General features: G+C 40.3%; 1 protein-coding gene across 1 annotated transcript in view; it reads left to right on the top strand.

Annotated features, from left to right (window-relative positions):
* Positions 1-23,405, top strand: part of MAP6 (microtubule associated protein 6) — a 70,222-nt gene that overhangs the window by 36,618 nt on the left and 10,199 nt on the right. Inside the window, exons 3-4 of the mRNA XM_044665994.1 lie at positions 5,236-5,449; positions 14,901-15,103. Of these exons, the coding sequence (XP_044521929.1) occupies positions 5,236-5,449; positions 14,901-15,103 (417 nt within the window). The remainder of the gene's footprint in view (positions 1-5,235; positions 5,450-14,900; positions 15,104-23,405) is intronic.

The raw sequence follows: 23,405 nt of genomic DNA, 5'->3' as shown, positions 1-23,405 counted from the left end.
CCTCCTCCTCCTCTTTCTCCTCTTTCTCCTTCTCCTTCTTTTTCTTTCTTCTTCTTCTCCTTCTTCCTCCTCCTCCTCCTCTGCTTCCTCATTTGTAGACCAAATTCATTGGCCATCTGCAGCATTTGTATGAACTCTCCATATTGATGGGCTAATTCAATGGATTATAACCTGGGCAACATGCAGGAGTTTTTTTTTTCCCTTCAGTTTTACTCATATCTACTCCCTTTGCAATTACTCTGGCTCAAGCCCTCATCTCCTGCCCTCCCTTTAAGCATTGGAATAGCTTCCTAACTTCACTTCAAGTACACATTCACAGGTTATTGTGAGAAATCAACGCAATATTATTTGTAAGAAGTACAACATAAACATGAAGGAGAGAGATGGAGATAGCTGGGTAAAAACTAGATACCCATAGAAAAGCTATGAATATTTATACTTGTTTTTAAAGGATGACACAGGGGAAGACTGCCATGGCAATGCAAGTGGTGCCTCCTGCTTGGCACTCCGCCAAGATGCGGTGGCCCATTATTTCCTGGAGAGTTCCGTTTCCATAGTGATAGCCTCTCACTTGAGGTTATTGAGTGAACTGAACACTATAAACCTCAAAATACTATAGAAATATTAATCATCCCATAATGAGAACAGAAATATTTGTTGGCAGTTATGAAAGCTTTACATAGTTGCCCAGATTCAAAGAACTCGCTTCTACAAGTGTCACAGTCAGGTCAAACCAACTCATTATACAAAGAAGAAAAGTGACCAATCGAAGGGTAATGATTTTCCCAAAGCCATATGAGTAGTAGTAAGTAGCAGAGTCAGGATTTGAAGCCCAGATCCTGTGATTTAAAATGCAGTCCTTTTTACATTCCTAGTGAGTCAGAAGTTGGAAATTCAATTTCTGTTCTTAACTTCCTTGTGATGTGCCTGAGGATGAAATCCTAGAAAATTAAATGAGCAACTATTTATTGAACACATCCTTTGCAGTTCACACATCCTCACTAATGGAAACAACCCAGACTTATCTGCCTTGTTCATAAGTAAATCACTAATGGTATAGCCCATTCTTGGATCTGCCTCAGAGGGGACAGAGCAGCTCACCATTGGGAGGAAGGGATTGCCAAAGGTGGAGGGATCTGCCAGTGTGAAAAGGCAGCTGAGACATAGTGGCAAAAAGAATCTGGGGAAATGGGGACATGAAAGGTGCCTCTTATCTTCCTTCAAAGACCAACTCAGGTGCTATCTCCTTGAAGCAGCCTTTCCTCATCATTCCCATTCACTGAATGTTCCTCCTTCTTCAAAATATATATTTATCTGCATTACATTTTCAGCTTATTACTTGTGTCTCTTTTCTCGTTCAAACATTATCAATACTGTCCAACCCTTCATGACCCTACTTGCAATTTCCTTGGCAAAGGTACTAAAATGGTTTCCCGTTTCCTTCTCCAGTTCATTTTAAATATGAGGAAACTGAGGCAAAGTTGCCCAGGGTCACACAACTGGAAATGTCTGAGGTCTGATTTGAATCCAGGAAAATGTGTCTTCTACTTACAGGGGATTAATAAGTGTATAATAAAATGAAATGAATTTCTGGAGCCTCAGTTTCCCCATCTGTAAAATGAGATTGACCTGGATAATCTCTGAAGGTCATCCTAACTGTGCTCTAGGAAACCCAACAAAAGTCAAACTCTAGAACAGTGATTCCCAAAGTGGGCGCCACCACCCCTTGGTGGGTGCTGCAGCGATCCAGGGGGGGCGATGATGGCCACAGGTGCATTTGGGGGCGGTGAATAACTGTAAGGGGGTGGTGATAGTATGTGACAGGGGGCACTAAGTAATATTTTTTTCTGGAAAGGGGGCGGTAGGCCAAAAAAGTTTGGGAACAACTGCTCTAGACTGTGGTGTCAATTTTCTGAGGGTAAAGGTTTTGCCCCATCAGTCTCCCCTCTCCTACAGTCAAGTATAGGTCTCCCATGTAGCAGAAACTCAGAAAATTACTGATAAATTCATTTAATGTACTTTTGTGCATGGTAAAAAGAATTCATTGGGTCTTATGGTTCTTAACTCCCTCTCCCCCCATCTTTTACACACACACACACACACACACACACACACACACACACACACACACACACTTTTTTTCCTGGTATATTAAAATATATTAGAAGGCTATATGTTGTTGCACATCTCCAAACTGTGGGAGATGTGTCATGGGTGAGTAGACAGAGCTACTCCCATGGGGCCATCTGCACATTTGGTCTTGTCAGAGAAGAGTCCAAAGACGGCCAGAACATTCTTTCTGCATCAGCAGGTAGCATTTACTGTTGGTGTTCAGTCAAGAATGCTTTTTCAGAGGCTATTTATTATTCATGCACCAAGTAAAAATTCTAAAACCTTTCTTCTCCATTTATATGAGTAAGACCTCAAGACCTTGGCCTCTTAATAATGTGCCTTCTTTGATTCCTCTATTGGAAAATACGCTGAACTAACAGAGTAGTTATGGTAGCATAAAGTATGGTGGATAAGGAACCATGATGACTGAAGATAACATTTAGAGAAACTGCCTTTACATAGTTTAGGACAGAAGAGTTGTTTCAACTCTATCTGCACTGCAGTCAGCACTAAGGTATAATGAATGACAGACCAAGGCAACTAAGGATGCTTTCATCCACCAAGGGGCCCCAACTTAAGGCTTACACCAAAATGGTTCGTCCTTGGGGCGCCTGATGTCTATAAAGAGAGAAACCAAGCTTTCTCATTGTCTCTGAATTTTATTGTTCCGACCCCAGAATCCTGGGAGAAATCATTTCAAGCTTAGGTATGTCTCACATCTAGAGTTTCACCAAAAGGGAGTAGAAAGGTACTCATTGTACTTTGTAGAACAGGCATGAGATAGCTATTTATTTTGTCCACATCAAAGGAATGCTTAATACACAGAAAACTCCTGACCGTACACTAAAAAAGACTTAATATGTGAAACATTAACCCAGAACTCCTATAATACTCACCTAGGAAGATTGTTGCATCATTCCAACCCACCAAAGCCTTTCATTGTTGAACCAAAACATACATGGCCCACTGGAAGTGGCCAAGAAGAGATGAGCCCAGCTTCTTGCCAGCTAAGACAAGGTGTGCTTTAATTAGAACATATCCAGTGGTTGGTGTAACATCAGGGTAATTATGAATTCCTGTTTCCTAAACTTATCATTATCCTCATTACAAGTATGGGTCAAGAATATCAAGGGAGCTAATGGAAAAAAATGTGAACAAAGGTGGCCTAGCAGTACCAGATCTTAAACTGTACTATAAAGCAGTGGTCATCAAAACAATCTGGCACTGGCTAAGAAATAGAAGGGTGGATCAATGGAATAGATTAGAGGTAAATTCCCTCAACAATCTAGTGTTTGATAAACCCAGAGATCCCAATTTTTGCAATAAAAACTCACTGTTTGACAAAAACTTCTGGGAAGTATGGCAAAATTTAGGTGTAGATCAACATCTTACACCCTATACCAAGATAAGGTCAAAATGGGTTTATGATTTAAACATAAAGAGTGATATTATAAGTAAATTAGGGGAACATAGAATAGTTTACCTATCAGATCTATGGAGAAGGGAAGAATTTGTGACCAAACAAGAGATAGAGAACATTATAAAATGTAAAAGAATAATTTTGATTATTCAAAATTCAAAAGATTTTGTACAAACAAAACCAATGCAAACAAGATTAGAAGGGAAGCAATAAACTAGGAAAAAATTTATAGCTGATTTAGCTGATATAGACTGGATAAAGGTCTCAATTCTCAAATATATAAAGAATTAAGTCAGATTTACAAGAATCCAAGTCATTAATGGTCAAAGGATATGAACAGGCAGTTTTTAGATAAAGAAACCAAAGCTATCAAAAAATGTTCTAAATCCCTCTTGATTAGAGAAATGTGAATTAAAACAACTCTGAGGTACTACCTCACACCTATCAGATTGGCCAATATGACAGTAAAGGAAAATGATAAATGTTGAAGGGAATATGGCAAAATTGGACACTGATGATTTGGGGGTTTGGTTCTATAAGATTATTCACTTAACTAAACTAAAATGAATACTATGAATACTATGGAAATATGCTTTGTGTGATAATATATGTATAACCCAGATTGAATTGCTTGTCAGCTGCGGAGGGGGGGAAGGAAGAAGGAAGAAGGAAGGGAGACAAGAGGGGGAGGGGGGGTTTACAGATAAGAAAACTGAGGCCATGAGAGATAAAGTGACTTACTGAAAGTTACAGCAGTTAGTAATTACAGTTTCAGGCACATAGTAAACATTTAATAAATACCTGTTGATGCCAGACCTAGAGATGGGAAGGTCTGGTTCAAATCTGGTCTCTGACACCTCCTAGCTTTTGTGACCCTAGTCAAGTCACTTAACCCCAATTACCTAGCCTTCCCCACTCTTCTGCTTTGAAACCGATATGTGTATCCTTTCTCAGACAGAAAGGGAGGGCTTAAAAATAAATAAATACTTGTTGATTGAGTGCTTGCATGTACTGGATGATATTTAGAAAGGGTACCACATGTAAGGAAGAATATTAACAAGCTGTAACACTTTCAGAGGAGGGTGACCAGAATGAGGAGAGGACTTAAAATCATGCTTCAGGAGGACTGGTAGAAGGAACTGGGAATATTAGCCTGGAGGAGGGAAGATTAATGGGGGAGACACCATCACTCTCTTCAAGCATGTGAGGAAGCATGAGGAAGAACAATGAGACTTCTCCTGTGTGGCCCCAGTGAGGAGAACTAGAGACTAATAGTGAGAAGTGATAGGAAGGGAGTTTGGACCCAAAATAAAGAAGCCCCTCATGATTAGAGGTGGTCGGCAATAGTCTGGATTGTCTCATGAAATAGTTATGCCCTGTCGTAGCAAGTATTGAAGCAGCAAATGGATGGCCACCCACTAGGGATGCTGCAGAAGAGATTCATGCATGAAATAAGAGCTTGGCTAAAATGCCCCATCAGCCCCATCCTCTTCCGAGATTCAGTGATTCTAAGTCCTCTTTGTTCTCTTTTACTCTCCAAATGGCCAGCCACAAATATATTTCACATTTTTTGGTGTGTTGTTTTGATTTACAGAAATAAATTCAGAGCATGGATGGATATTAAGCCTATGAAGCCTATACAACCCAAGTCCACAGATATATTTCACTCTATTTTTTTTTTTGGTGTGTTTTTTGCTTTTCAGAAATGAATTCAGAGCATGGACGGATATTAAGCCTGTGAAGCCTATACGAGCCAAGTCCCAGTACAAGCCCCCGGAGGACAAGATGGTTCATGAAACCAGCTACAGTGCCCAGTTCAAGGGTGAGCCAAACAAGCCCACACCAGCAGAGAATAAAGTCATTGATCGCAGAAGAATCCGCAGCCTCTACAGTGAACCTTTCAAGGAATCCTCTAAGGTGAGCTGTGTAACGAAGCCAGCATGGAGAAATACACTGACATTTTCCTGTAATCTTGGGTGTAAGATTAAAATTTAATATCCAATATTCCAAGTATTATATTTTATAAGATTTATTAATAATCACTTCAAGTAGAGGAAAGTGATAGAATGAGTAAAGAGCAGTTTCCTGGACTGTGAAAGTAGGAGAGAGAGAGAGAGAGAGAGAGAGAGAGAGAGAGAGAGAGAGAGAGAGNGAGAGAGAGAGAGAGAGAGAGAGAGAGAGAGAGAGAGAGAGAGAGAGAGAGAGAGCGAGAGAGAGAGAGCGAGAGAGAGAGAGAAAGGAGAGGGAGGAGTTACAGAAATTTTTATCTACAAAACATAAGAATGTAATGTGTGGGGACAAATGTAGGATTCTGGGAAATGAAGTCCTAGGGTACAAAATTCTAATTATACATGGGGCCCAAAGACCCAGGTCTGCCCTAAAGAATAGGGAAGGGGGGGCAGCTGGGTAGCTCAGTGGAGTGAGAGTCAGGCCTAGAGACAGGAGGTCCTAGGTTCAAACCCGGCCTCAGCCACTTCCCAGCTGTGTGACCCTGGGCAAGTCACGACCCCCATTGCCCACCCTTACCACTCTTCCACCTGTGAGACAATACACCGAAGTACAAGGGTTTAAAAAAAAAAAAAGAATAGGGAAGGACTCAAAAGGTGCTGCCACAGGTGCAGCTATAGCAATAATAATAATAGTCATAGTTCACACTTATTTAGCACTTTAACATTTGCAAAGTGCTTTCTAAACAGCCCTGTGAAGTAAAAAGGGCAAATATTATCATGCCCATCATGGGAATGAGGACATGGTGGTTGTGAGAAAGTTAAATTACTTGCCCATGATTACATAGCTAGGAAGTGACTGGCAGCATTTCAATCCAGGTCTCCTGAATCCAAGTCTAGTACTCACTGAGCTTGTGACACAGAGTAATCCCTTCCTAACCCTCTCATATATTATGTACATGCCTAAGACCCCAGGCAGCTAGCAGTAAAGCCCAATGCAAATACTATCTCTCCTCAAGGCAACACAAATTTAATGTTTTATTGTTATTTTATTTTAATAACAAATTTCCACAAAGTTATATGATTCATATTTTCTCCCTCCCTTCTTCCTTCCTCTCCTCCCAGAACTGACAGGCAATTCAATCTGGGTTTTTTTTAATGTTTTATCTTTATTTTATTTTAATAAAAAAGTTCCACATAAGTTTTCCAAAGTTATGTGTTCCATGAAGGCAACACAGATTTAGCCACACAAGGAATGTTACCCAGTTCATCAGACTCAACCAAAGCCAACAGTGCTCTGAGCTCTCAACTGCTGCTCATGCTCCTTTCCTTTGTAATATTGTCCTGGTATACAGGACCCAGTCTAGTATAGGTTCAACATAAGACTCCTTGGTCTGGGAGGAGGGAAGGAGACGCCTTTATTTGAGACCTTGGCCACAGTTTACAGCATTCATCCTCCCTTAATTCCATTGCCCAGACTACCCAATTGTACTAACACTAGATACAGATTTTTTTCCCAAAAACTCTACTGATTTCATTCCAACTAAACTGAAACACACACACACACACACACACACACACACACACACACACACACACACTTCAGTTACAAAGATCCACAAGGGACTTTTGAATTTTTGCTGCTATTCTACAATTGTTTTGAATATTGCTTAAAATAAACAAAATTATTTCATTATACAGACATTTTCACTGTACTGGGATCTCTAGTCCTGAAATTTGATCCGCATTATGTTCCATATTTCACCATTGGTAGTATAATGCTCTAGGTATTATTGTGCTTTTTATGTCACCAAATAACACATCTCAGTAAGGATAGTAACAAACTGAGCCAAGCCAAAGAAAGACAAATCAGAATGAAGATGAGAAGATGGGAGACTATGCCATACATGAATGCTTTTTAATGGAGTCCACTCTGCAAGATTGTGGAGTAGTTGTTTTCCATAAACCTGAAGTCTTCAGAAAAATGAATTATGTGACAAATGTACTGTATAGTAACTAGAGCTGAATCCAAAAGGTAAGAAAGTCCATTACACGGGGTAAAAAAACCTCAAGTAATAAGGGTAATACTTCCAGGTTTCATTCCATATGCTCATCCCATAGTGCCCCACCCATGTATGACACCATCCTACAAGTGAAGAAGGCAGGCACAAATACGACCCAGTTACCTAAAGGAATGTGGACTGGTTGGGAGTGGGAAGGAGTATCATAGTCAAGCAGTGATCAGTGCCATAGGTCACAGCCAGAGACTAGGGGCAGGCAAGGGATGGAGAACTATGAATGTGAGAAGGGGGAATGGACAGCCAGCTGGAGCCAGTCTTCTGGCTCCTTACATAGACGTTCACTCTGAGCAAGGCTTTGGTCACATACTCCAGTACCTTGAGAAAATTTGTGAAGGCACAGAAAAGATAGAGCCTAAAGAATAAGGGAGAGGAACAGAAACAAGCAAGCAAGACAAGAGAAAACCTAAAAGACCAAAAGTCCAAAGCAGGAAGCCCAAGTAGAAGTCTAACTCACAAGCAGATAGACTCTCAAAGACAGAAAGAAAATAAGACAAAATTCAAAAATAGGTCAGAACACGATGAGAAAATACTACACTACAAAGGAAAATTAATTTTAAAAATCCTCAAGGAAAAAGAGAATTCTGTGCACTCCCCAGAGGTTATGAAATGGCAAAAAACTCTAGAATGCTTTAAAAATGTAAGTAAAGCTTTGAGACATTAGATTAAATTGTATTAAAAACCAGAGCTCTTAAAGTAGAACACTTTTAAAAACAAAGTACAGTGGAGAATCTCCACAGGATTAGAGACTCAAAAGAATGAGACACGTTAAACATAAAAATATAAACTATATAAGAAAATTTTGCAAAATAAAAGCAAAAGCAACAATTTTAAGAGAGTATATATGAATTCTCTACTAGCCAAAGGAACTGACAGTAGACACATAGAGAAGTTAAGGATCATTGTTCTCCCAGGAAAAATATGACCAATCAAAAAACCTTTCCTATGATAAGAAAAAAATAGAAAACTGACCAGAATTATTGAATATAGATGGTAGAGTATACTAATAAAGTAAGTTCATATGATGGCACCAGAGGACAAAAATTTATGTTCAAAACTCCAAGTAGCCAAATGAGCAACAAATTTCACAAATGGCCAGAAGAAAGACCTTCACCTGTGAAGGTGAACACCTGTTTGGATAATCAGAATTGCTCTGTAGACGTCAGAATTAAAAGGAGAGAATAAAAGAGTATTTCTAAAAAGCGAAGAAGGTCAGGGTACACACAATCCACAACAGTATATCCTACAGAGCCCAACTATCTAGCAGGAAAAAAATGGTGAGCTTTCAAGAAAAGGCATCTAAAGCATTCCTAAAGGGAAACTAATAACAACAACATAGAGATGAGCAGAGTATGCAGCTTACCAATGTAGCCAGAGAAAAACACAACAAAATCAAATAATACAATAATTAAGAAAAATTCTGCTTGATCAAATGGGTTGATGGGGACATGATTGGGGATGTAGACTCTTAAATGATCACCCTAGTGCAAATATCAATAATATGGAAATAGGTCTTGATCAATGACACATGTAAAACCCAGTGGAATTGTGTACCAGCTACGGGAGGGGAATGGGAGGAGGGGAGGGAAAGAACGTGAATCATGGAACCATGGAAAAATATTCTAAATTAATCAATTAAATAAAATTTTAAAAAGAAAATCATTTCATTTGAAATGAAATTGATTTTCTCATGTTCAGTGGCTATTCTTTAAAAAAAAGAAAAGAAATGGTGGGGTAGTATATAAAGAACAAATATTATCAAGGGACAAAAAGCTTTAAGAGACACATCAAGAAGTAGAGAAAGAAAGGAGAGCTAAATTAACTCTCTGTAGACTAAACTCTAAAGGCCTTTCATAAGCAAATCGCTATCTTTTGAGGGCAAGACTACAAGGGAGGGAGTTGCAGAACTAAGAGACAGATGGGAGCAGGAAATACACCCATACCCAGTCTCTAGGTGAACAGAGAAGTGAAAATAATTGCTTTAGTCTCTCAGTAAGCATGGGGGCTGTGGGAGAAAGAGATCAAAGCAGATGAGGGAAGGAACTGGAATGGGAACCGATGCGGGAGTCACCCCTGAAGAGGAAAGGAAAGGACAGAACGCCAAGAAGCATTCCTAGGGTGCAGAATGTAAGACTATTATAATAGACATGAGCCTTAAATGGGTTTTGTCTTGGGGGGGAAATGGCTTCTTCAGATACCATCTCATGTCAAAAAGAGCTGTGTCTTCTATCGCTACATTCAACCTGAAAAAAAGTAGTCATCTGAGTCGCCAAGGGCAGGGAACAACTAGGGTGATAGCAAGGACACGGAACAAGTGACAGGATAATTTCTTGTTTTTTTAAAATTAAATTAAATTTATTTATTTAAATTAAATAATTTAAATTAAATTCAAATTTAAATAAATGTATTTAAATTTATTTAATTAATTTAGAATATTTTTCCATGGTTACATGATTCATGTACTTTCCCTCCCCTTCTAATTCCCCCCTCCCATAGCCAATGAGCAGTTCCACTGGGTTTTACATGTATTATTGATCATCATTGGAGTTTTTTAAAACCTTTACCTTCTGCCTTAAAATCAATGTTGTGCATCAGTTCCAAGGCAGAAGAGCAGCAAGGGCTGGGCAATGAGGTTAAAGTGACTTGCCTGGGGTCACACAGCTCAGAAGTATCTAAGATTAAATTTGAACCCAGGACCCCCATGTCTAGACCTGGCTCTCTATCACTGAGCCACCCAGCTGCCCCCAAGATAACTTGTTTTTAGGAGAGGTAAGTATTGTGATAAAGAACAGAATGTAGGACCAAGCCTTGTGATTCCAAATACAATGTGATTCCCACCACACAATACAACTCCCTTTTGCTAGTGCTTTCCTTGTGAATTAATTTTTCTAAAAGGGAGGTACAACAGAAAAAGGGAGGATTTGGTAAAACCTGTAAAAACAGTAAAATAGAGGAGAGAAAAGGAGGAGTTCCAATGTGGTACTCCAAAAGATGTGCCCTTAGGGAGGACACAGAATAAGGAAGGAGTAAATAAGGTTTGAGAGATCCTCTTGGTCTCTGGGATCAGGAGACAGAACATCTCATCTAAGGAACAGCAAAGAAGCCAATCCTAGAGTACATGGAGGAGAGTGGACTGAGAGAAGACAGGAAGGGTCGGAAAGGACTAGCCTATAAAGGGCTCTCAAGGCCAAACAAAGAATTTTCTATTTGGTCCTACAGGTGATCGGGAGACTCTGGCATTTATTAAAGTGGGGAGAAAAAGAGGTGATGGGTCAGGCCTGAACTTTGGGAAGATGAGTGGAGGATGGATTGGCATGGGGAGAGACCTGGGGCAGGGAGCACCTCCAGGAGGCTATGGGTGAGGCTGAGGGTGAGAGGATGAGGGTCTGCCCCAGAGAAGTGGCAGTGTCTGAGGAGAGAAGGGGGCATCTATTAGATATGTCCTATATGTAAAGCCATAAACTTTTAATTAAGCAGATTAATAATGAGAATAATAAAAATCATGTAATTATATCAATAGATGCAGAAAAATCTTTTGCCAAGATAACAACACTTATTTCTGTTGAAAATACTAGAAAACATAGGAATAAACGGACTTCTCCTTAATATGGTAAGTAGTATGTCTAAAACCAAGAGTCAGCATTAGTATATGTAATAAAGAGAAACAAAGTCCTTTCCAGGGGTCAAGCAAGGATGGTCATTGTCACTATCACAGATATAGTACTAGAAACAATAATTGTAGAAAAATGGACAAAGGGAACAAAATCATCAGGTTTTTTGCAGATGATATGAAGGTTTAGCTAGAGAATTCTAGACTCCACTAATAAGCAAATGAATAAATTCAGCAGTTGCTGAACCAAAAAGTCACATAAATTATCAGCATTTATATATATTACTAACAAAACTTCTGGGGTTAGGGAGGGGGAAGTGCAGCTAAGTGGCTCAGTGGGTTGAGAGCCAGGCCCAGAGATGGGAGGTCCTGGGTTTAAATCTGGCCTCAGACACTTCCTAGCTGTGTGACCCTGGGCAAGTCACTTCAGCTCCATTGCCTAGCCCTGACTGCTCTGCTGGTCTTGGAACCAATACACAGTATTGATTCTAAGATAGAAGGCAAGGGTTTAAAAAAAACTTATGGCAAAGCATGAAATTACTCTTTTAAAGACCACAAAATGTAGTATTTACATTATCGTATATATAGTGCCTTGGAGTATATACCCTATCGGGACACACAGGAACTAGATTACTGCCACTACAAAGCACTTTATAGAAGTAAAGATAGACCTAAATAATTAGAGGAATATCAATTATTCATGGATAGACTAAGCCAATATAATTTAAAATGGGAATATTTCCTAAATTAACTTCCTTAATGCCAAACCAATAAAACTACCAAAGGATTTCTTTGTAGAGTCAGAAGAAAACTAATTAAATTCGTATGGCAGAACAAAAGGTCAAAAATATAGACTAGAAATAAAAGAAAAAATGAGAAAGAAGGAAGCCTAGCAGTAGCAAATCTCAAACTATACTATAAAGCAGAAATCATCAAAATAATTTAGGGGACAGCTAGGTAGTGTGATGGATAGAGAGCCAGGCCTGGAATCAGGAGGTCCTGGGTTCAAATCCGGCCTCAGACACTTTGTAGCTATGTGATCCAGGGCAAGTCGCTTAACCCCTATTGTCTAGCCCTTACCACACTTCAGTCCTAGAACTGATACCAAGATAGAAGGTAAGGGTTTGAAAAAAATTGGTACTAGTCAAGAAATAGAGAAGTGAATCAGAGAAACAGATTAATTACAAATTTATTTTTGTTGTTGTTTTTTTATTTTTTTTAATTATACAATTTATGAAATAAACACAGCAGCCCACTAGTTTGATAAACCAAAAGACCCTACCTACTGGGGAAAAAACTCACTATTTGACAATAACGTCTGAAAAACTGGAAGCAGTCACGCAGAAATTAATTGTAGACCAGCTTTTCTCATATCATATGCCAAAAGTAAGTTCCAAATAGATATATGACTTAGACATGACAAGTTATGTCTTCTTTTAAAAAAAAATTTTTTTTAAATGTTTACCGTCCATCTTGGAATCAATAATGTGTATTGGTTTCAAGGCAGAAGAGTAGTAAAAGGCTAGGCAATGGGGGTGAAGTGACTTGCCCAGAGTCACACAGCTAGAAAGTGTGAGGCCAGATTTAAACCCAGGACCTCCCATCTCCGAGCCTGGCTTGAAATCCACTGAGCTGCCCTAAGCCATCCACCCAGATGCCCCCAATGGGTTACATCTTAAATGAATTAGATGAGTAAAAAAGAAATTAGCTTCCAGATTTATTGCTATAGAGGAAGACTTTATGACTAAACAAAGGATAGCGATGATCACAGAAGATAAAATGAACAGTTTTTATTACAAAAAAATTAAAAGTTTTTACTCAAATTAAATGAATATGGCTAAGATTATAAGGCAAACAGTTAACTGGAGGGGAAAATCCCTTTGCATCAATTTTTTTTTTAAAGATCAAACCTATATAATGAACTCTGGAGCAGCTGAGTGCCTCAGTGGCTAGAGAGGCAGGCCCTAGAGTTGGGAGGTCCTGGGTTCAAATATGACCTCAGATACTTCCTAGCTGTGTGACCCTGGGCAATTCACTTAACCCTGACTGCCCAGACCTTACCTCTTCTACCTTGGAACCAATTTATAGTATTGATTCTTAGGGGGAAGGTAAGGGTTTAAAAAAAAGAGAGAGAGAATTGACACTAGCATTTTAGAGGGGAGAAAGATATACCAAAATAAAACACATTTCAGGTAAATTTAAGATTCACAAAATCTTTTCCTCAGAACATCCTTGTGATGTGGGCATCTGCTTTATGTCCATTTTACACAAAAGGAAATTGGGGCCAACAGAAGTTTTAAGTACCTTTTCCATGATCATATAACTGTTGCAGGGAGGATTTGAACCCAGCTCCTCTAACTTCAGGTTTAGCACTTTGCCCCTGAAGCTTTTGATTACTAATCACCACTATCTGTAAAATCCTTGTAGCTAAAATATTAAATCTTAGTATCATGTATTGTACCGAAGGACCTACTCTAGAGATGGGGGAACCTCAGGAGACTGAGGTTATGCCACGGCTTTGCCACTACCTAGCCAAATGACCGTGGATGTGGGTGTGCTGTTCCATGCAGTCCCTCCTAGAGCTCACCAGATGTAGAAACTAGCAGACTTTCATGGAGTCTGCTTTGGGGCTTGGGAGAGGGAGAGCAAAAACTTATGGACAGCATCAGGGAGCCAGAGATCAATATGTACAGCTAATTCTCAAAACTAATTGAGGGGAAGGGAGGAGAGAGAGACAGAGAGAGAGAAAGAGGAAGGGAGAGAGAGACAGAGAGAGGGGGAGGGAGAGAGAGAAAGAGAGAGTGACAGAAAAGAGAGAGGGGGAAGGAGAGAGAAAGATGGGGAGGGAGAGAGAGACAGAGAGAGAGGGAGGGAAAGATGGAGAGGGGAAGAGAGAAAAAGAGAGGGAGAGAAGAAGGAGAGAGAGGGAGAGACAGAAAAACAAAGAGAGAGGAGGGAGAGAGGGAGGGAGAGGGAGGAAGAGAAAGGATGTGTATGTGTGACAGAGAGGGAGAGGGAGAGATTTGGGAGAAAGAGGGGGAGAGGAGAGAGAGAAGGAGAGGGAGAGCGGGGTATCATTTAACCTCATGGCTTAGTTGGGAGGAAAGTGCTTTATCAATATTAACAGCCTCTAGAAATGGGAGTTATGATGGTTATGGTGGTGGTGGTGGTGGTGGTGGTGGTAATTTTCTGTTGTGTTTGGCAAAGCCTCATCCTAAAATAGCAAACAGTGTCAGAGCAGCACTTAGGCTGAATCAAGATGTGGTCCAAAGCCACAAGTCACCAAAGAAGACAAATGCAGAATATAGTCCGTATATCAAAGTCAGGGTTCATGTGTTTCACTTAGCTTGAGCAAGTGCTGCTGCCTTCTTGGGCTAAAAGATGTGACCCTAGCCACTTTGATAAATGGTGGTAATGGGTATTCTCAGCCTCAGTTCCCTCCTCTGCAAAATGGGCATAAAACCTGCACTACCTGGCTCATACTATTGTTGTTCATGAACAAAGTACATTATCATTTAAAAGTGCTCTGTAAATGTGAACTCTTGTAACTGTCTCTCCATGTTCTTCTTGAAAAATTAGTCCAGACACTTGTTATACCTAATTAGAGGGGAGGCAAGAGGTAGAAGGGGAATTACAAATCTAATGTCTTTCTCTCAATCCATTTTCCTGCCTTTTTCTTCCATGTTTCTGTTTCCATGTCTTTGTGTATGTGATTTGTCCATTAATCCGTTCAGGTGGAGAAGCCCAGCGCTCCAACCCCCAAACCAAAAAAGACCCCGACAAGCCATAAACCGCTGAAAAAGGCCAAAGAGAAGCAGCTGACATCTGGCCGGGGCACCAAGAAAAAGGGCCCAACAGCGAGTGGAGCCAGTGGGGCTGGGCCACAGGACAAGGAGCAAAGTAAAGAGATGAACAATAAACTGGCTGAGGCAAAAGAGTAAATTTCCTTGCACCTTCCTTCCTTTCCCCATTTCTCTCCTTTGGGTTTTCTTTTGTTGTTGTTGTTATTGGTTTGTTTGTTTATTTTTTTAATAAAGGCCACAAAATTAATTAGAGCTTCTAATCTGCTTTGGTTATAAAACTGTTAGAAGCTTTTGGGGGAGTGGGAGGCTGGGGAGGGTCGTTGGTTTGTTTTTCCATGGCTGGCTAGAAAGCCTCATTGCTAAGATCACAGACTCCATCTTGCTTCCAGGACTCCAACCCACTCTAAACCCACAGGACCAGAAAGAGAGGCAGTCATGGGGCTTCACTTACCCGTGCCTGCCTGACCAAGTTAGTACTTACTCATCACTTTCCATCCCTTTTGGGAGTGAAATTTGAAGGGAAGGATGAGAAAAATAATTGAGACAAGACACAGAGGCATGGTGCCACTCATTAATACATAGCTGGCCTGGGTTTGAGTCCTGACTCCACTGTGAGGTTGAGCATTTCATTTCTTTTTTCAGAGTCTCATCTATTAAATAAGGGAGCTAGAGGAGATGATTTCTATGAGCCCTTAAGGCTAGGACTTCCTTTGATTTCTTAAGATTTACCGATTTCACAGGGGTCTTACCGACTTTCATGGAAATCTCCTGGTGCTGTTTCAAAGTATCCACAGAAATGCCTTCTCACGCTCATTTTCGGGGTCTTTCATGGAAGACATGTTCATTTCTCAAATTCAGATGATTGTTATGTGTTACAAAAAAAATGTTTGTAATTAATTAAGTTTGTGGAAATATAATGAATGATCTTGGCCTTAATGTAGATAAAGCTCAATTAGTCATGACTGTCAGAATTCATTGTGTTTTTGTAGAAGGCTCCAGTAGAAAGATAGAACTATGTTCTATTTCTAGTAATTACCCTTGAAATTCTGTGTCAATTCACAAATGTGCTAAATGACCACACGGAGTCAACATAGGTGTCTTAGGAATGTTCTAGAAGGTAGGATCAGGTCACCAGGGAGTAGAGATGGGAACAGATGTTTGCCCTGGTGGCCAGTTATCATTTGGGCTCCGTGCCTCAGACTTCACAGACAAAACTAATTCAAGGTAACAGAACTGAAAGAAGAATCCGGAAATCATTGCTGTAGAGCCTTTAGAAAGTGATCATCGTGCCTCTTAGAAAAAGGCAGGATGTAAAGTAGAGATAGTAATAAGATTTGTGGTGTTTCGTTGTTGTTGTTTTTAAACTTTTCCTCCTTTTCCAACTCTTCTCCCTTCCTCAGAGGAGGACAGAAGTGGCTGGAACATCGCTTTGTAAGAAAGTTTCTAGGACGTAGTTGGAGACTGAAAGTTGTATGATAAAGTGGTTTAGCTAGGGTTTGGGACCCAAAAAATGAACCAGGGAAAAGCCTGGTCTTTTGTGTAGTGTGTCCGTATGGCTTGTGTCCCAGGTAAAGTATCACATTTTGAGTGTCACAATGGGAATCCTTCCCAAGCTTAGCTTTAGAAGTACGTCAATGGGAAAATGCCTTCAGTACTAAGGAGGGAGCCACGGAAATCGCCCAGGGAAAGAAGCACTGGAGGACATAACCCATTCTGAGATGCATGCTCTCACGGACCCCACCTCACTGATCTCACTCATAGTAATCTTCAATGTTCCCCTCCCAAGGAAAGCACCTCAACAATGCTGGACAGCAAGAAGCAGCTGTTGGTTGTTTTGTGTTCTTTTCTTTCATGGAAATGAGGGAAACATAGATGTGTCTTAGTGGAAGTAGAATAAAGACCTCACAGTTTCTCATTTCAGATATACCCTTGGGTCCTTCCTCTTTCAGGGAACTGGGACCTTCAGTAAGTTCCATAGAATTCTCACCTTTAAGGCCTCAGCCTCTGTTTACACTTGTCTATTTATGGGTCCTGATTCGTCTGACTGTCCAGCTCCTCAAAGATTATTTAAGCTCTTGAAATGCCTGGAGACACTTGCCAATGTACTGTCAGACCCATCATGATCTACCTTTTATCTCAGGATATAGGACCATAAGGTATAGAACTAGAGAAAATAGACAACGTTAGTCAAAATCAGACCATAAACTCCATTTGTATCTAACTAAAGAAAATTGTTTCAAAATTGCATTATGGGGCAGGTAGGTGGCTCAATGGATAGAAGACGAAGCCTGGAGATGAGAGATCCCAGGTTCAAATATGGCCCTAGACACTTCCTAGCTATATGACTCTGGTCAAATCACTTAACCTCCATTGCCTAGCCCTTACCACTCTTCTGCCTTGGAACCAATACTCAGTGCCAATTCTAAGACAGAAGGTTTTAAAAAGATGCATTATGGATGAGGTTCAAATTGTAGCTGCTGGCTAAGATGAATTTAACATTAACCAGAAGTTATTGTTAAGAGAGAACCAAGGGGAAGCTGGGTAGCTCAGTGGATGGAGAGCCAGGCCTAGAGATGGGAGGTCCTAGGTTCAAATCTGGTCTCAGACACTCCCTAGGTGTGTGACCCTGGGCAAGTCATATAACCCTACCCTTACCACTCTTCTGCCTTGGAGCCAATACTGTGGCAGAAGGTAAGGGTTTAAAAAATTTAAAAAAAAAGAGAGAGAGAGAGAGAGAGAGAACCAGACAGACACTTGCTAGCTGTGTGACCCTGGGCCAGTCACTTCATCCCAATTGCCTAGCCCTTGCCACCATCTTAGAATTGATACTAGGACAAAAGGTAGGGGTTTACAAACGGACAAACAAAAGAGAACCAGAAAAACCTAACATTGGTGAAATTTCTCTTTCTCTTTCTGAAATTAAGTGTTTATCAGACAGGCTGGCTCTGGCTATAGTTTGGATTTGACATCTTGAACTCCCTAAAAAAAATAAAAGCACTTCAAGTAGATATCTCAAAGAATAGATAAGAGAGTAGATTTTAACAGTGGGCCCAATGCTTGCCCCAATATGGTGGTTCTATGCACCTGGTCACAAAACCATTTTAAGAACTTCTCTGACCAAATCCTTTTGGGGCCAGGTCGTTAATGTCTATTGCCTATATAGCATGGTATGGCAACTAGAGCTCTAGTCTTAAAGTGAGGAGACCTGAGTTCATATACAAGTCTAAAATTACCCAGGGCCAATCGCTTTACTCTGGGGACCTGTTTTGTTATCTGCAAAATAGGGCTAATAATCCACCTCACAAGAGCATTGTTATAAAAGTGCGCAGTAATCTTTAAATAATAACTAATGTTTCTGTAACTCCTTAGGGGTTACAAAGTCATTATCTCATCTTTCCAATGAAGAAATTGAGGTTTAGCAAGGTTAAACAATTTAACCAGGGTCACATGGTACTGTATCCAGGTGAATTAGTCACATTATTATTACACAGTTGCATAAAATGATTCTTATTTATGGAAGTCACTTTACCTAGTGGCATGGTGTAGACCAGTGGTTCCCAAACTTTTTTGGCCTACCGCCCCCTTTCCAAAAAAAATATTACTTAGCCCCCTGGAAATTAATTTTTAAAAATTTTAATAGCAATTAATAGGAAAGATAAATGCACCTGTGGCCATCCCCGCTCCACTGGATCACTGCAGCATCCACCAGGGGGCGGTGGCGCCCACTTTGGGAATCACTGGTTTAGAATGTCTCATAATCTCATTCTCCTCCATAAGGATGCAGTCTTCAGTTTGGCCTGAAGTTACAGATGAAGTTACAGAGCTGCTGCTCTGCCCAGAGGATAGAATTTGGCCTCTTGTCATTGAATTTAGCAAAGGATATCCCAAACATCTAGCCCACATTCAGGCCTGCCAGGACAGAGCTCCAAATGATTTGATCTCGGAAGTCCAGGTGATGGTAGTTGAGAAACATTTGATGTGAGTACTGTGATTGGCCAGGGAGGAGGGAGCCAGTCCCACAGGGGAGGCATCCATCCTTAGAAAGCCACACAACTGAGGAGTGTCCTCAAGAAAGCTCATTTATTCATTCATTCATTTATTCCATATTCAGTGAGCACCTCCTGCATACCATGTAGACTTTCCTTTGAATCTTAGTTTCCTCTTCCTTTTCCCATCTTTCAAATATAACTCACCAGAAGTCTGGCCAGCAGATGATGAATTGTATTGGCCATGGCAACTCATGAGAGAGTCTGCTAAAGTGTGGAGAGGTTGCAGGCTGTCTCACTGAGAGGGAATGATGGCCCGCATCGATGAAATCACATAGCCTTCAAGTGTTAAAAGTGTGAATCCAGCAGAACAGATTTCACTCCAGCTTAATTTCCATGCCAATCTGTAACAAACTTGAGTTTCATGCAGAATGTACCATCTCCTCCTTTATGAAAATGGAGGTGCTTTCACCACTTGCTTCCTGCCATTTGGGCTTTTGTCCTTGTACCTGGCTACCTCCCTTTGCAAGATCATGCTTGAGCTGTTCTTTTGTTTGTCCCGAGAATTTGCTGAATAAAAACCCATGCTCTTGCTTACCTAATTTTTCTGTTTTCTGTTTGCTACATTCTTCTCATCAGACCCATTGACTTTTGCCTTGTTGCGCCAGATTGGAAGCGTCTAATTACTATTTTGTGGCCTGGGTTTTGTCACCTATCATGGATTATCTATGTACTGTGCTGAGCCTTCTGTCCTTGCTGTTAGTAGGAAAATGACACAAAAGTACCCATGTATAGCCAATTGATTGTGACGTGCTTGTGGTCTTTGCTTGCTCAAAAAAAAAAAAAAACATAACACACATACACCGTTTTTTTTTTTCAATGATAAATAAATGCTGAAGACAAATACCATTTTCTTGATCTTGTTTCGTTGATGAGATGCAGTGGGTAGGTGAAGGAGCTTCCGGCCTTCTTCGCTGGACCATGTTGTCAGGGTTCACCGTAATGCAGTTTGCCTTTTGTAGATTGACACCCAAACCCTAAACATATGCTGTACGAATTAACTCTTTGTTGGGAAAGATGAAGATGGACCCTGAGGCCCACTGACCAGACCAGGTAGTGTGATTTTTTTTTTAACTACAAGTACTGGTGAAGGAATGACTGCTTTCATCATCACCATACTGCATGCCAAGGTGTGTAAACCTTAAGATTTACCAGAAGTTTTCTCTACCACAGGTCCATGAGGTAGGTAGAACAAGGAGGATTATCCTGATGTTACTGATTGAAACGCTAAAACTCAGAAAGAGCAAATCGCTTGCCCAGAATTGTTCAATTAAATCTAGGATTTGTGCATCCAGTGGTTCTCTTTCCATCATACCACATTGCCTCCCCTACGACTGATCCCTTGCCTACTCCCATGAGGGTATCAACGTGTCAAATCTTGATTGAGAGTCAACTTAGTGGAATGAAATGGGAATTGGACTTGGAAGACAGAAGACTTGAACTTAGAACCCAGTTCAGTCATTTACTAGCCACATGACTGTGCCCAAGTTGGCAAGTCAATGAGCATTTATTAAGCACCTACTATGTGCCAAGCACTGTGCTAAGCACTAGGGATACAAGGAAAAGGCAAAAATTATAGCCCCACTCTCAAGGACCTCAGAGTCTAGTGAGAGAGAGAATTTGCCAACAGCCACATACAGACAAGATAAATCCAAGATATACTGGAAGTAATCTTAGAGGGAAGGTGCTAGCATTAAGGGGGACTGGGAAAAGGACATGCCACTTTTCTCTCAAAGCTTCAGTTTCCTCAACTATAAATCAGGAAAAATAATGCCAAACAACCTACCTGATGGAATTATTATGAAGAGTTCTTTGTCAGCTATTATATATATATATATGTACATACATATTATAATGCACATTATATATTATAGAGAGAGATTCCCTAGAGGAATGATAGTTTTTTTAAACCTTTACCTTCTATCTTAGAATCAATATTGCATATTGGTCCCAAGGCAGAAGAGCAGTAAGGGCTAATCTATGGGGCACCACAGTCTTCATAGTTATAGCAAACAATAATATCTAATGGAACTTTACACATGGCCTATATGATTATCAAGAGCCAAAGATTCACCATCCCTGCTTTTAGTGTGGAAGAATTTAAGATGGCAGCCTGGACAACAAGCAGTGTAAAATGGCTTAGCTCCTGACCGTATCACCAATATCTAGCACAGAGCTTCCTTTGCATGTGTTCAACTTATTGGATTGAATTATAATTTAGAAAGTAATTTTAAAATGGCAGCCCAAACATTGAGATTTCCCCATTAGATGAGAAGAGCATCATCATATATTTCTCTAATGCTTCAAATATAACAAAGCTCTTTATAACACACACGCACACACACACACACTCACAAATGTTAATCTCTAATTTACAGAGGAAGGAACTAAGGTTCTAAGAGTCTCAGCTTAATAAATGTTTACCCAAAGTCAGAGACACAAGTAGTATCAGAGCTGAGATTTGAATCCAGGGCACCTGGGTACAGAATCTTGGAGTTGGAAGGGGCCACAGAAGTCATTTAGTTAGACCCAAATTTGAACAGGAATCTCCCCTACAAAATAACTTTTATATATTTAATGTTTGCCAAGTCCTATACAGTTATCTTTTTAGCCTCACAACAACCCTGGGGAGGCTATGCTTATGGCTATTATTATTACCATTTTACAGATAAAGAAACTGAAACAGACAGAGTCTACATGATTTTAAGTAAATGTCCAAGGCTGGAGTTACACTCAGATCTTTTTCAGTTCTTGCCAAGCACTTTGCCTCTAACTTTGAAACCAAGTTGGCCCAATCAAGGAAGAGTATAATGGAAATATTATCTCCTCTATCCTGGGCACTTGTTCTCACTTAAGAAATACAGCCTTAAATAGCATTAACCTTTTTGGCTAATGTGTCCCTGTTGATGGACATTGAGCTTGTAGTCAACTCCACTACATCTCCCCCTATTCCTATAGCTTAAACGCTGGTTCAGAAATCAAAATCCCATTCTCAGACACCATCCACTTACATAGGAATAGCCTGCCCAGCTGTCCCTTCCCTATCCTGTATTTGTGAAGTTAATTTTTTGAACCCTAATGTAGATCTTTACATTTATTAAAAAAAAATAATAACCTTACCTTCCATCTCGGAATCAATACTGTATATTGGTTCCAAGGCCAGTGAGTAGTAAAGACTAGGCAATAGGGGTTGAGTGACTTGCCCAGGGTCACACAGCTAGAAAGTGTCTGAGGTCAAATTTGAATCTAGGACCTCCCATCTCTGGGTGTGGCTCTCACAATCCACTGAGCCACTTAACTGCCCTCTATACATTTCTTTTTAATTAATTTCATTCTAATAGATTCAGCCCATCATTACAGTCCATGGAGATCTTTTTGGATCTGTACTTTGTCATCCAGAATATCAGCTATTCCTCATATTGTCTACAAGTTTGTCCTCTATAGCCCTGTCCAGGTGATTATAGGAATATTACAGCTACAGTATTCTGGTGATCTAATAGCCTGACTAGCCTGTCAAAATTGGGAATGAGTTTCAGATGGCATGGCTAGCTCCTACAGGTCATACAGGCTCTTAATGATCATTGATCATTTCTAAGTACTCACAAGCCATCTTTTAAGTCATGTGTTCTGGAAACTCATCAGGAATGAAAGTCAATCTTGTTTTCCTATTGCTTGTAGACTCTGTCTCTCCCCTTTTGGAAACTAGGAACATTTGCTCTTCTCCCGTGCAACAGTACCTCTCCATTTCTCCAAGACTTTTCCAACTTCACCAGTCGTGGTTTAGCTATCATATGACCAGTTCCTTCTGTTCCTTAGGGTTTTATATAGGATTGGTGACTGCTGTCTAAACATCTCTTCATCAATTTTGCATTTCTAGTCCGCACTATTTTTGTTCTATTCTTCCTTGTTGTTCCATCATGCCTGATTTGTTGTGACCCTATTTGGGGTTTTATTGGCAAAGATACTGGAGTGCTCTGCCATTTCCTTCTTTAGCTCATTTGACAGATGAGGAAACTGAGGCAAATGGGGTTAAGTGACTTGGCGAGGGCCACAGAGCTAGTATGTGTCTGATGCTGGATTTGAACTCATCAAGATGAGGCTTCCTGATTCCAAGCTCAGTGCTCTATCCACTACACCACCTAGCTTCTGTTCATCCTTAGTCCAAAGGTTAACATCCACAGAAGAAACATTTAAAAGAAAGAGGGAGAGAGAGTGTGTGTGTGTCCAGGTAGTTCATCTTTCTCACCATCCTCCATTATCATAGCCCAGGACTTCTTATAAGAGTCACTTGTTCCTAAAATCCCTGTTCTTTCTCCTGAAGCAAGTAGTTTCTAGAATCTCATTCATAAGTGTCAGTTCTAGAATAGCAGATTCCTCTGAAGCTTCCTTC

This window comes from Gracilinanus agilis, chromosome 3, assembly GCF_016433145.1.
Source record: "Gracilinanus agilis isolate LMUSP501 chromosome 3, AgileGrace, whole genome shotgun sequence".
Taxonomy (NCBI): domain Eukaryota; kingdom Metazoa; phylum Chordata; class Mammalia; order Didelphimorphia; family Didelphidae; genus Gracilinanus; species Gracilinanus agilis.
This window is presented reverse-complemented; position numbering and strand designations above follow the sequence as displayed.